The sequence below is a fragment of the Neltuma alba genome, unplaced genomic scaffold (genome assembly GCF_004799145.2).
Source record: "Neltuma alba isolate B1F8T4 unplaced genomic scaffold, ASM479914v2 tig00010149_pilon, whole genome shotgun sequence".
Classification (NCBI taxonomy): Eukaryota; Viridiplantae; Streptophyta; class Magnoliopsida; order Fabales; family Fabaceae; genus Neltuma; species Neltuma alba.
Window position 1 is genome coordinate 532 of NW_021635096.1, and position 13837 is coordinate 14368.

Below are 13837 nucleotides of genomic sequence, written 5' to 3' on the forward strand. Positions count from 1 at the left end.
TTAACCCTTAACCCACTATCTTAACCGGTTTAGTGTCCGGTCCGGTTTTTTGTTCTTTGATGTCACCAACAAAAGGGATAAAATTGAAAATGAAATTTAATAACTCTTTTTTTTTTGGTGAAAAAATTTAATAACTCTTTACATGTCTTATTTTATAGATAAAAAAATTCCTCCTAGAAAACACCGTATGTTTTAAACCAGAGGAAGTGAAATCACTTCATGATTAATTTCCCATTATTAAATGAATCTGGTCTCTCTTGTTGTTGTAAGTAGTGAGTTTAATCAAAACTAAATAGCTTAAAAAACTTTATGGAGTGCTTGGTAATATGAAAAAATACTTTTGAAAAGCGTTTTTCTGCAAAATGAGATAGACTACTCCATATATTTACTTTATATATGTAAAAATATTTTTAAAAGTATGGTTTGGTTTTTATCTAAACATCCTTTTAATCTTACATGATCATCTTTATCATCCTTACCTTTGTTTCCCCTTAAAGGGTATTTCTGTCATTTCAGGTAGAGATGATTTTAGTATATCTTTTCCCTTTTTCTGGTCCCTTTTCCTGCCTGGCTGCCTGCCCTGTCCCCTCCGCCATTACGTGTGCATAATTTAAAGGGTGTTTCTGTCATTTCAAGTAGTAATGATTTCGATCTCCTCTCCAAGCGGTAGCCACGCATGACCAAGTTTTGGTTGTATTCGACGTACAAATAATGTAAGTATATCATAAAGATGGGAGAAATTAATATTATATAAACTTATGACATGTATATATGTATGGGCTAATATAATATTTCATCTTTTAAATTTGTCTTCATTTGGGTTTTAACTCCTCACATTTTAAACTATAAATTTTGGTCTCTTAAAAAATAAAAATAATATAGGTTTTAAATGAAAACAAATTTGAAGGGCTAAAATCAAAATGAATGCAAGCTTTAGAGATAAAAATTGTATTAGCCCTATGTATATATAAGATGTTCATCAAATAAGTTTTACATATTTTATGTAGTTTTCTTTCTTTAAAATTCACAACAAATTATTATACATAATTTTAGAGGGTGGACTCCGGATCATTATAGGCAGAATGTAGACCACAATGACACATGCGAACTTCATGCAAATTAATTTAATGCAAGTTTGGACAGTTCAATGTTGTTTGTAAAATGCCTTTTTTTTTTTGATGAGTAAAATGCCTTTGAAAGCGATAAAAGGAAGTTTTAATTGTTCTTAATTTTTAATTTATAACATAGGAAAAAGGTTATCCTTACCCAGAAATATCATTCAAGGATATTTTTTTTTTGGGTTTAATTTGGGTGGTTAGAAAATGAAACAAACAAGTGATGCTGGTTAATAGGGCAGTTATGATATGAGTGATTGATCTCAACATGTACGATGCAAGAAGCTAAGGGACATAACATGTGCAGTACATCATCTAATGTTGGACAGCTTAAAGTACTGAATCTTATCCTGAATCATACAAATCAGGAAGGAACTGGATCTGTTCATATCAAATGTTAAAAATGACTAAAACACTTCACCAAGCCTAGTTTCCACTTGTAGCTAATTTTCAAGTATAAACTTTAACACGAGATTAAATGGGTATTCGATATCTCCACAAAAAATTACTCTTACACTTTACAAAACAAAACTTTTCTCACGTATTTTGTTCATATTACTCAAAATAAGCTAAACCAAAAGTTGAGTTGCAAATATAATCAAATCAACACTGTAAGCGAACTTTGGAATTTTCAGGGCAAGAGAAAAAGCATAGGCGCAAACAAAGTCAGCCGATATTGAACTGCCGACAATCACTTGTTGGAAACAGAATATTTCTTCTCAATTGGTCCTTGAAATGTCCTGCGTGTACATATTCACTGTAATTTCGAAGTGGAGGTAAAAACCAGAGATTTTGCTTTTACTTTTTTTTTTTATTAATATACGATGGATTGAGATATGCTAGGGGTTGTTGAGCAGACTTGGTGACAATTTATTGTGATGGAATGAACACATGTGACTTAAACAAACATGAACTTGGAAAATTAAATACGATGAGGCGGGAAATAGTAATATATTTATTCAGTTAATATGTCCATATGACTGAACAGACATGTATAGTAAAAACTGAAGAAGTCAGGGAGGGTGGGGGTCGCGCAACCACGTGCTATTGCAATTTGGGTAAAGTTAACAGTGTGATTTGACGGACAACGCTATGTTAGATGCCCCCCTGAGGTTCATTCATCGTTTCATATGAACTCATATGCTTGTGTCTGAGAAGGGGGGCCAATCCCATGAATCTCTCCCCAAACCCAGTTCAGTTCAGTGCTTTTCATTTTTGGTTGAATAATGGTGCTTTAAGCGCACACCGACACGAATTAAATGTGCTTTCCTCTCTCAATGATTGAAAAATAGGTATTCTACGGGGTCAAAAAAGTAATTGCAGTGACACAGTGAAAGAGACAAGGAGGGGGGAGGAAGAAGAGGCATGTGGGTGATTGAGATGCAGTTATGGAGGATTATGAGAAATGGTGGAAGCTCATGGGATGAATTGAACATCATCGACACCAGTCACACTACGGTACTTGTTCATCCATTTCACTCCCTCGCTCGTCCCCGATTCTTATCCCATTCTCTAATTTTTGTCCAATAATGATTCATGTTTATTGACCAAACTCCTTTTACTCAGTAACAAGAGCAGTTTTCAGTTTCATTCTCCTTGTCTTTTACACTTTGCAGGTTAGACGAGACCAACGACCATACGTCCACACTTTAAAGTTCATTTTCCTTCGAAAAATTAAGATACATGGGTGAACTGCTCCACAAGATAAGCATGTATAAGATCCAACAAAATCAATTGAATCCAACTGAACCATTTTTTTTCCCAATAAGGAATAAAACAATTAGAAGAGTTTGAAAAGACTGCTTTTAGAATTATTAGACACGCGTCAATGTTATATCCAGCATTTCATGTCGTGAGGCAGCCAATGCATGAATGATATGCTGGTACTTCACTAGTCTTTCACTGCAACGAAAATCACAAGAGGTAAATGCCGCACGTCAGTGCAGTTATTAAGTTTTACCGGGAACCATCTGACATATACCAACATAATGGTTGATTTCCAGATTGTATGCATAGCTCAACTCGGACTAAAACATTACTGCGGAAAGAATATCTTGGGACATAAATTTCCGCCAAACATGGGAGTGACTTATGAAAGGTTTTAGATATATTTATTAGATAGAGCTTGAGGACGACTGTCCAGACTTTTCAAAAATGCGGTTCATGAACTCGGAAAAGCCAAAGAGGTTGTCCATCTTTCTTTCCCAATGAAAAACAGAATAAAAAGAAACTACCAAACAGCAATACAATTCAAACAAGATCCTGCTCCAATCGAAGCAGTTTCAAGCAACATATGATGCTCTCAAGGAATGGTTCTTTGGTAAAGAGGCAAGGCTCCCAATTCCTCACGCTCTGCTCTCTCCTTCTTCACCTGCAAAACGTGGGTGGCAAAGCATTTTAGGGGCACTTACTAAAATAATTGGACAATTAATACTTCTTCATGTACATGCAACTCTGCACAATACTGATATCAAGTGGCTCATAAAGCAAAGGTCTTGAGACACCTTTCCCACCAAAAAAAAAAAAAAAAAGAGCACGAAATCGGCCAATTCAACACATAAATATTCTTTTGTTGATCATTATCCTTAGAACAATTACATGTATACATGGAGCTTTGGGCGCAGCCCAGACTCGAAAATCACTCCAGGGAAAATTATTCTGCGTGTTTTTCTTCCACGGAAAGGGTAAATATTTTTAACGTAAAACATTACTTTGGTTCATTATCGACACTACTCGCATGCAAATATAATTATGAAGCAAAGAATACACTCATTCTAACCTTAACAATCATACCGAGTCAAGAATGAATCAGGAAAAAGAAAATCCTAGATATGGCAGAATATTGTCAAGTCATGAAGCACGATACAATAACACTGAGGCCACAGAGATCGGACAAAAAGGATCCATGCCATGAAAAAGAGACAAGGAAAGAAAAGGAAATTATAGTTAACGTAAAGAAAACAAAAGAAAATTATAGTTAACGTTCTCATGTCATGTCCTATGGAAAGCACAGAAAAACAGGACCATAAGGCAAACGATTGATATAATCATAACAAGTAAAATCAGCTGCGGAATTTTACAATGTACACCCACCACCGTCACCACAAATCTAGTTATCAAACACGGGAGTACTTACAAGGGCCAACATTTCTTGAAGATAACTTCTGAATGGTGTCTGCATCGCCTGTCATTGACAAGAAAGACATCAGCATTTGCATCATTAAATTTAAATGCAGTTTGTACAATTTAAACTTAGCTTTCGAATGATGGTGTGGATGTCAGTCGTGAAAGTGCCCCTTTTCATATATGCAAGAAAGATGCATAATCCAAGGTTTCAACTTCCGATATGTCATGGTCAAAAAAAAAAAAACTTCCGATATGTCAGCCTGGTCCATCAGTTCAAAATATTATATAATTTCTGTCACATATATTCCGCATTTCCAAGTCCAATTGCTAATGAAACTAAGACCCGCTCCCACCTTGCTATCTAAGCCAAGGCCAGACCAGCTACCAATTTCTCATCAAGCATACAGAACAGAAATTCAATAGATTTTATCATTCAAAAAACCTCAAACTAAGTTCTCGATATCCACGTGCACACAACTCTAGTTATGCGAGGCCCAATCAAGAAAATAATAGCCAGAAGACAAAAAGCAGGAAGAACGAAAAACAGGAGATGAACCTGAAGATCGTCGGGGAGGTACTCGTGCTTCATGGAAAGGTCCATGGCGCGCTTAAGGCGCTGATTGCGTGCGTCAACAATCTCCCTAGGCAGACGATTCAGGGCCTCCTTCACATCCAGATCGTAATAGGGATCATAGAGATCATCATACCGTAGGCCTATTCCCCAAAATCAACATTAATAAAAAGATAAAGAATTCCACAAAGCAGTGGCACAGAGAATGGTTTGAAATTTTGACAAAAAAAAGGTTAGGGATTCGAAAAGAGGGAGATAAGAGAGAAAAAGGAGAAGGAGCAACCGTAATTGCGAAGGCGTTTGGACATGGATTTCATGTGCTGAGCAGCCAACCAGTTCTTCCTAGGATCCAGAAATGACTGCAAGAACGACGCCATTGATCCTTCTCGCTGATTTACTCGACGAAAACCCGTCCCTCTTGTGGCTGTGGCTGATATATTTGATCTCTCTCGATGAATCTAGGAGCAAGGGCTTTTGTTGTCTCGTCGCAGTGACCCTCCCAAGGCTGCACGACGACGTTTTCCCCTTACTTTTTTAACCCCCCTTTTTTGGTGACAACTTTTTCCTCTTCGTTTATTAATAAAAAAGTTACATCTCCGCATAAATAGTTTTAAAAAAAAATCTATAGCCACAAAAAATTCTCATACTCCATACTAAACATTAAATTAAGAATAAATTTTACGTCAAATTATTTGTATCAATCAAATTGTTTAACAGTCTAACTGCACTTATTATTTTAATATTGTTAATTGTTAAAATAATGTGTATGTATCTTTATAAATTTACCTATAAAATATGAACATTTGTTGTTTGATTATTATTAGTTGCTTAAACATTTCTCTATAAACTTAGGCCAAGGATACAAGAAAATTAACATAAATTTTATCATAAATTTAATTATGAAAAAAATATTAATTTAATTAGGGTTGGACAATTTAAGCCAGGAACACTACAAGAGATTGTAGAAGTAGCAGCGGAACCTTTCTAGCGGTTAAACAAAACCGCTAGAAATTTCAGATATTTCTAGCGGTTCCTACAAAAACCGCTGCAAAATACAGACGGTTTGATCATTAAACGCACATTTCTAGCGGTTACCCCCTAACCGCTAGAAAATTAGAGCTAGAACACTCCCCGGGCTTTGGCGGGAACTTGGCGCCAAATTTGTAGCGTTTACTTTCTAGCGGTTCAGGCTAATAAACCGCTAGACACCGAAAAATTCTAGCGGTTGATGCATGAAGCGCTAGAAATTTTTTTCATTCCCCGAGGAGTTTAGAAATTTCTAGCGGTTCGGTCCTTAACCGCTAGAGATTTCTAGCGGTTCGGCCGTGAACCGCTAGAAAGTCTGGCGGTTCGGCCTGAACCGCCAGACTTTCTAGCGGTTCTAGGCCTGAACCGCTAGAGATTTCTAGCGGTTCACGACCGAACCGCTAGAAATCTCTAGCGGTTCAGGCCTAGAACCGCTAGAAATTCCCAACGGTCATATGACCGTTGGGAATTTCTAGCGGTTAGGCACAAAACCGCTAGAAATTTCTAGCGGTTTTGTGCCTAACCGCTAGAAAGTCTCGGTCTATATATACCCCCCCACACTCTCACTTCTTCAATCGTTCTGGAAGCGAAGCTCTGCTGAATTTTCTTCACAAACATATTTGAGTTCTGATTCAGTTGCAGATCCTTATTTTCAGGTAAAAATAGTAATTTATTGATAAATAATTTTTATTTTATGTTTTATTTTATTAATTTTATTATGTTATAGCTTATAAATTAATTTTTTTTATTTCATTTATAAATAATTACTATTTGTTGTTATTAGGATGCCTCGTCGACATGGGAAAGACCCAGTTGATCCTGAGAGAGCTGGACCCAGTGAGGTTCATCATGATGCTGATGAGCCATTTCCCAGCATTCATGACTACGATCTGAGCGAGGAGGATATCCTCAGTTTTATGGAGCAGGATGGTATTGAGCGGACTGAGGAGGCTCATTTTACTGGGGATGAGCAACCCCATGCTGATGCTGCTGACGAGGAGGAGGAGGAGGAGGAGGAGCAGGATCAGGGGAATGAGTATCCCCAGGCTGCACAGCGTCCTGCTCCGAGACGTCAGGCTGGTTATGAGGTGGAATTTGTCGGTAAGTATTTATTTTAACTTTTTAAAGTTTTGATCAGTATTTAATTTATATAGAAATTATATTAATTTATTGATATATAATTTATTTCTTAATTAAATTTTGTAGACACTGAGGGGAACAGGTCCTATCGGAGGCTGACAGCCAGAGAGCTGTCTATGATGACGGGCGGACGAGTGGTTGTGCCGCTCAATGAGTTGGGCCAACCGACGAAGAAAGGTGGCCAGTTGTACAACAAGTACGTGCGCCTCCTTGGTCAGCAGTGGACGCTGTTCCCCATCTACGTGCAGGACTGGAAGAAGATCACCTCAGACAAGAAGCAGCAAGGCTGGGAAATAATGAAGGTAATATAAAATTGTTATTTATAATTTTTTTTAATTTAAATAAATGATTATATATTTTGTTTTCAAATAATTTAATTGTTTGATTATAATTTTTTATTTATTTAATTTGTTTGTTATTTATAATATTTTTAAAAGTAGTTAAATGAATATATATTTTTAATTTAAATTATTTAAAAGTAGTTAAATGAAAATAATTTGTTATTGATTTCATTAATTTATTACTTATAATAATTTTAAATTTAGTTGAGTAAAAATATTTTTTCATTTAAATTACTTAATTGTTTAATTATTATTAAACTTTGATTAATTTATATTTTATTTATAATATTGTTAAATTAGTTAAAAACTAATTATTTGTTTTTAATTATTGAAATTGCTTAATTATTTGTTTATAATTTGTTATTTAGTTAATTTATTATTTTAATCATAGAGTAAATTTATTCTGGGGGAGGAGTTGAGGGCTGACACGATCAAGAGGCTGGGGATGGCATGGAAGAACAGGAGGGCCGACCTGTGGAGGGAGAAGAAAGGTGACGGGACGAGGCCCCTCCAGGAGATACTGGCAGATGTACCTGGTGGAGTCCCGGACCAAGACTGGTCCACTTACGTCTATTTTAGGATGACGGCTGACCAGATGGTATGATAATATTGTATTAATTATAATTTCTTTATTTTTTATCCGACTTGACTCATTTAATTTAATTTTTTTACATTTTGCTTCAGGCTCTTTCTAGGAGAAATGCTAGGAGCGTCAGGCATCAGACGATACGTCATAGGGCTGGATCCAGGAGCTTTGCGATCACTTATGACGAGATTGTGAGTACTTGAAATAAATTTATTAAATATGTAGATGTATTTAATTTGTAACTAATTATTTCTTTGATTTCATTTACAGATAGAAAAGACGCAGCAGGAGCGGGGATACACGCCCACTTATGGCGAGATGTGGCCGATGGTGTATAGACCCCGAGACGGGCGTGCGTCGGATGAGGTTGAGGAGATAGCGGTAAGTAATAAATTAAATATTAATATAATATCACAGTGTAGATATCATTATATTATAATTAACTTCTTTATATTAATTTTGGTAGGCACGGATGACTCAGGTCGATTCCGAGTTGCGTGAGTCTCAGGGGTCTGCCTTGGATCCCACCGCCTCACTTTTAGCGGGTCTTGGCCGGCCGCAGCACCCTGGTCGAGTTAGCGGGCTTGGACTTGGACCTACACCGACTAGGCTGCCCCGCTCAAGTGGCGCTGGCCCTTCATATACTGCTGGGAGCTCTCATGCGAGTGCGAAGCGGCCGGGTTCCTCATCTTCAGAGGAATTGCGAGAGGAGCTCAGACAAGAGTTCGAGGCCAGGATCGTGGAGCGTGATCGTCAGTTCCAGGAGCGTGATCGTCAGCTCCAGACGCAGCTTGACCAGCTCTTGGCAGCTGCTACGGCTCTGCGTCATGTGGTGGTCAGTATAGCTCCAAACATCTCGGTTCCTGACATCCCCGACCTACACATGCCACCAGTCCCGCCCCTACCCCGCCATCCGCCAGTCCAGTCCCAGCAGGTTGAGCGGCCTGCCCACCGTCAGCCGGAGGATTCAGCAGAGGATGATCCCGATGATGCTGCTTCTGCCCCCCACCCATGATTTGCTTTCATTGTATCGGATTTTATTAGAATCTTAATTTTACGGTTTTATATATTATTTAGATATTTATCTAAATTTTATATTTATTTGTTTCCTTTATTGATTTATTTCTATAATTTTATTTATGTCAAGTACTAATTAATATTGAAATATTTATTTATTTATTACAACATCAACATTACAATTTATTAAACACGTTAAACATATTAATTACTCGAAATAATTCTATAATCATTTATTAATTTAATAAATATTTTTAAAACTGTAGAATTTTCACGTGAACCGCTAGAAAATTCTACACTTTTCTAGCGGTTCTTGAGAACCGCTAGAAAATTGTGAACTTTGACCGAATTTTCTAGCGGTTATAAAACCGCTAGAAAATTTAAAACAGATGGACAGAAAATTCCCGTTAAACCGCTAGAAATTTCTATCGGTTTGTAACCGATATTTAGAATTTCTAGCGGTTAATAACCGCTGGAAATTGAAATTTTCCGTTAAAACCGCTACAAAAAAATGACCGTTCCTCCACCCTCCTTTATAAGCTGAAGCACTTCAACTGAATTTCATTTTAACTTCTCTTTGAGCTCTGTGGCATATTTTCACGAAATTTGAGCATTATTAGTCATGGATAGGTCGTGGATCAACTTGCACCGGTCGACTCCGCAATACTTGGCTGGTCTAAACTATTTCTTGGATTTTGCTTTCGCCAATGCTGCCGTAAATGGTAAGATTCAGTGTCCCTGTCCTAAATGTAATTTCAAAAAGTGGCATCCCAAAGATATTGTTAGGGAACATTTAATCTTTAAGCCTTTTCCGCGAGAGTACGTATTTTGGCAACTACATGGGGAACGGCTAGATATGGGTGCTGAGTCAGTGCCAGTAGTTTCACGGATGGGAGTTCGAGTGGATGAGGCCGATGCCGTGAATGATGCTGTGCGTGATGCTTTTGGTGTTCACGAAAGCTCGAATCCCAACGAAGATGAAGTAGAGGGACCTCAACCGGAGTTTCTAAGAAACGAAACTGCTCGGGAATTTTTTGACCTCATGACCGAAGCTGACAAGCCTCTTTATTCTGGGTGTACAAAGTATTCGAAGTTGTCATTCTTGGTGAGGCTGTATCACATCAAATGCTTGTGCGGTATGACTGACAAGGCGATGTCTATGTTGCTGGAATTACTGGGAGATGCTTTCCCCCAAGCTGAATTCCCTCCGTCTTTTTACGAAGCAAAAAAGATTATTAACAAGCTTGGCTTGAACTATAAGAAGATAGATGCATGCCCAAACGACTGTATGCTATACTGGGGAGATGATGCCAACAAAGAGATTTGTACGAGATGCAAGACGTCACGCTATAAGTCGGTACGAAAGGGCAAGAAGCAAAAGAAGAAACCGGCCAAAATTCTCAGGTACAAATTATTACAGCGTGTTACTTGTTCCTTCTCTAAAAATATTCGGTATTTTAAATTTTTAATATATTATTTTCTTAGATACTTTCCTTTGAAACCACGGTTGCAAAGAATGTATATGTCATCAAAAATGGCTCAGCACATGAGGTGGCACGCGACTGAGGAAAACCTAGATGGTAGGTTAAGGCACCCACGAGACTCGGAGGCGTGGAAAGCGTTTGATGCGAAATTTCCAGACTTTGCCAATGATCCTAGAAATGTACGTCTTGCATTGGCAACCGATGGTTTTAATCCCTTCGGAAACATGAGCACAAGTTACAGTATCTGGCCGGTGGTGTTAATTCCATACAATCTACCACCTTGGATGTGCATGAAGCAGAGCTCCTTTTTGCTTTCCATGATCATTCCTGGCAAGAAAGCACCAGGAAATGATATTGACGTATACCTGCAACCGTTGATACACGAATTGCTCGACCTATGGACGAATGGTGTTGAGGCATATGACTCACATGACAAGCAACTATTCAATCTCCGTGCAGCCTTGATGTGGACAATAAGTGATTTTCCCGGTTTGGGAACTTTGTCTGGCTGGAATGTGCATACTGGGTTGGCCTGTCCTGAGTGCAATTTTGATTCTGTGCCATGTCGCCTTCCACACAGTCGCAAGTGGTGCTTCATAGGACATCGACGGTTCCTTGATTCCAAGCACAGACTTAGATTGCAACGGATTCGCTTCGATGGGAAACAGGAGAAGAGAGATCCTCCTGTTACTTTGTCTGGTATGGATATTTTGCGGCAGTTAGAAGATGTTCATATCGAGTTTGGTAAGAGTGTGGATCCCGAACGATTGGGACGACGATCTCGTGGGACATCTGATACGCAACCTATGCAATGGCGGAAGAGAAGCATATTTTTCACTCTTCCTTATTGGGAATCTAATTTGCTACGACACAGTTTGGATGTTATGCACATTGAAAAAAATGTGTGCGATAATGTGCTATATACGTTGCTCAATGAAGCTGGAAAGTCCAAAGACCATCTCGCAGCTAGAAAAGATTTACGGGCCTGGGGAATTCGTGAAGAGGCTTGGCCTGATGAAAACGACAAGTTTCAGCCAGCTAAATTCACCTTGACAAAGCAGAACAAGGATATCTTCCTCTCGACGTTGAAGAACATAAAAGTACCAGATGGATATTCTAGCAACATCTCAAGGTGTATCGATCTGCAGGCTCGAAAGGTTACTGGGTTGAAAAGTCATGACTCTCATGTTCTTATGCAACAGTTTCTTCCATTGGCCTTGAAAAACACACTTCCTTCTGATGTATCGGTGGTTTTGGTAGAATTATGTTCATTTTTCAAGAAGTTGTGTGCGAAGGTCTTGGTAGCGGAAGAGCTTGATCAGCTGCAAAATAAAATTATTCTTACACTTTGTCACTTGGAGATGATATTTCCTCCATCATTCTTTACTGTTATGGTTCACTTGACTGTCCACCTTGTTCGAGAAGCAAAGGTTGCTGGCCCAGTTCACTATCGATGGATGTACCCTATAGAGAGGTACTAGATTATCTTTTATTCCCGCCTCTTTAAATTTCACATTGTTCTTTCATTTACTCGTAATTATTAATGCAATTTTAACTTACAGGTACTTGGGAAAATTAAAATCATATGTTAGGAATAAGGCATGGCCTGAGGGGTCAATAGCAGAAGGTTATTCCGGAGATGAGGTCCTAACTTTCTGTTCGAGGTACTTTGATGACATGGAGACATCTTTTAACCGCCCGCGTCGCGTAGATGATTCTCCTCCCGGTCCTTCCACGTCAACTTTATTTCCTCCTGTTGGGAAACCAGTTGGAGGATATGAATTCTTCAGACTCACTCCTACAGAGAAACTCCAGGCACACAGACACGTTTTGATAAATTGCAGCCAAGTTGAACCCTTCATGCAGTAAGTATATATATCATATAAGCTCACTAGCTTTTACACTTTATATTTGTTTCTTATTGACTCTTCTAACAAATTACACTTTACTATAGTGAGTTTAGGAGTTATCTCAGGCGTCAGCTACGGGGCCGTGCGCGTTCTGCTGACATTGATAAAAGAGTCCACAAAGAGTTTCCCAGTTGGTTTACACGTCGAATACGTAATGACAACAGCCCATACACAGATGAATTCAGAGCTCTTTCTCTCGGTCCGTTAGACCATGCACGGAGGTTTACCGCGTACAATGTCAACGGCTTCAAGTTCTGTACGGTTGCACGTGATCAGGGATTGCTCACACAAAACTCTGGAGTTTGCGGGACATTCGGAACGAGATGTTATGCTAGCAGTAGTGATGGCGATATGCGCTTTGGAGGCGTCACTTACTATGGAAAGCTAATTGACATTATTGAGTTGACTTACCAGCTTTTCACCGTGACACTGTTCAAATGCTCCTGGGCAAATACGACAACTTCACGGGGACTCGCTACTGACCATTTGGGCATCACCTCAGTCAATTTCTCAAGACTTATTCATACGGGGGCATCTGAAGATGATGAGCCATATATCCTTGCTTCTGAGGCACACCAAATTTACTATGTCGAGGACGAGAAACATAAAGACTGGAATATGGTCGTTCACCTCAAGCCACGGGATCTTTACGATATGGGTGATGGTGACATTATTTACGACAGTGAACCCTTCCAACCCTCGAATTTTGAAGACTTCTTTCCTCAAGGAGATGATAATTTGCCACTTATCAGGTACACGTCTTTTCTTAAATTATTTAAATAATTAACTACTAATTACTAATTTTTTCCAAATACAACATAAATTTAACAAATTTTTTTAAAATATGTCCTTTCAGGCCGGATGATGATGGAGAGTAGCAGCATCCAAAATAAATTATTTAACAAATTTTTCGTCCATAAATACATATGTATAAATTAAAATTCGTAAAATTTTTTTAAAATAAAAAAATTTTCATTTGTAGCGGTTCATAACCGCTACAAATTTTTCACGAAATTGTAATTTGTAGCGGTTATGAACCGCTACAAAATTACAATTTCGTGAAAAAATTTGTAGCGGTTATGAACCGCTACAAAATACATACCTGTAAATTATAAATTCGTTCAGATTTTAAAAATAAAAAATACTAAATTTCTAGCGGTTAATAACCGCTACATATGTAACCGCTACTAATTACTAGCGCTTTTATATACGCTAGAAAATGAATAACAGCTACAAAAAGTTATAAAACGCTACAAAAACACCGCTACAAATGTGTCGCTGATCTCTATAAATACCATATCTTCTCTACATTCATTTACTCCATCTCTTTTCCTTCCTCTCCTATTCTTCTTCATAATTCTCTCTTTTTTTCTTACTATCTCATATTGTGGTTTTTCTCTCTTTACTCTATGGTAAGTGAATTTTATTTTATAATTCATTGTATCTTTTATTTGTTTTATTTAAAATTACTAACATATTTATTTCTCCTTTCCTTTCAGATTTTTCTTCTCCACATTTGTC

General features: G+C 38.0%; 1 protein-coding gene across 1 annotated transcript; it reads right to left on the reverse strand.

The window, feature by feature from the left end:
* Positions 1-3173: 3173 nt before the first annotated feature.
* LOC114754561 (cytochrome b-c1 complex subunit 7-2) lies at positions 3174-5271 on the reverse strand. The gene is made up of 4 exons (XM_028943344.1): positions 5096-5271; positions 4798-4955; positions 4252-4299; positions 3174-3486 (listed from the first exon to the last, which is right to left on the reverse strand). The coding sequence occupies exons 1-4, from the start codon at positions 5187-5189 to the stop codon at positions 3418-3420; spliced, it is 369 nt and encodes a 122-aa protein (XP_028799177.1). The 5' UTR covers positions 5190-5271; the 3' UTR covers positions 3174-3417.
* Positions 5272-13837: the final 8566 nt, after the last annotated feature.

Excerpts from the sequence above, each read along its gene's own strand:
- LOC114754561 (XM_028943344.1), bottom strand. The coding sequence starts at position 5,189 with ATGGCGTCGTTCTTGCAGTCATTTCTGGATCCTAGGAAGAACTGGTTG. Across the intron at positions 4,956-5,095 it reads CAAACGCCTTCGCAATTACG|GCCTACGGTATGATGATCTC; the intron begins GTTGCTCCTTCT and ends TTTGGGGAATAG. Across the intron at positions 4,300-4,797 it reads ACCTCCCCGACGATCTTCAG|GCGATGCAGACACCATTCAG; the intron begins GTTCATCTCCTG and ends TGTCAATGACAG.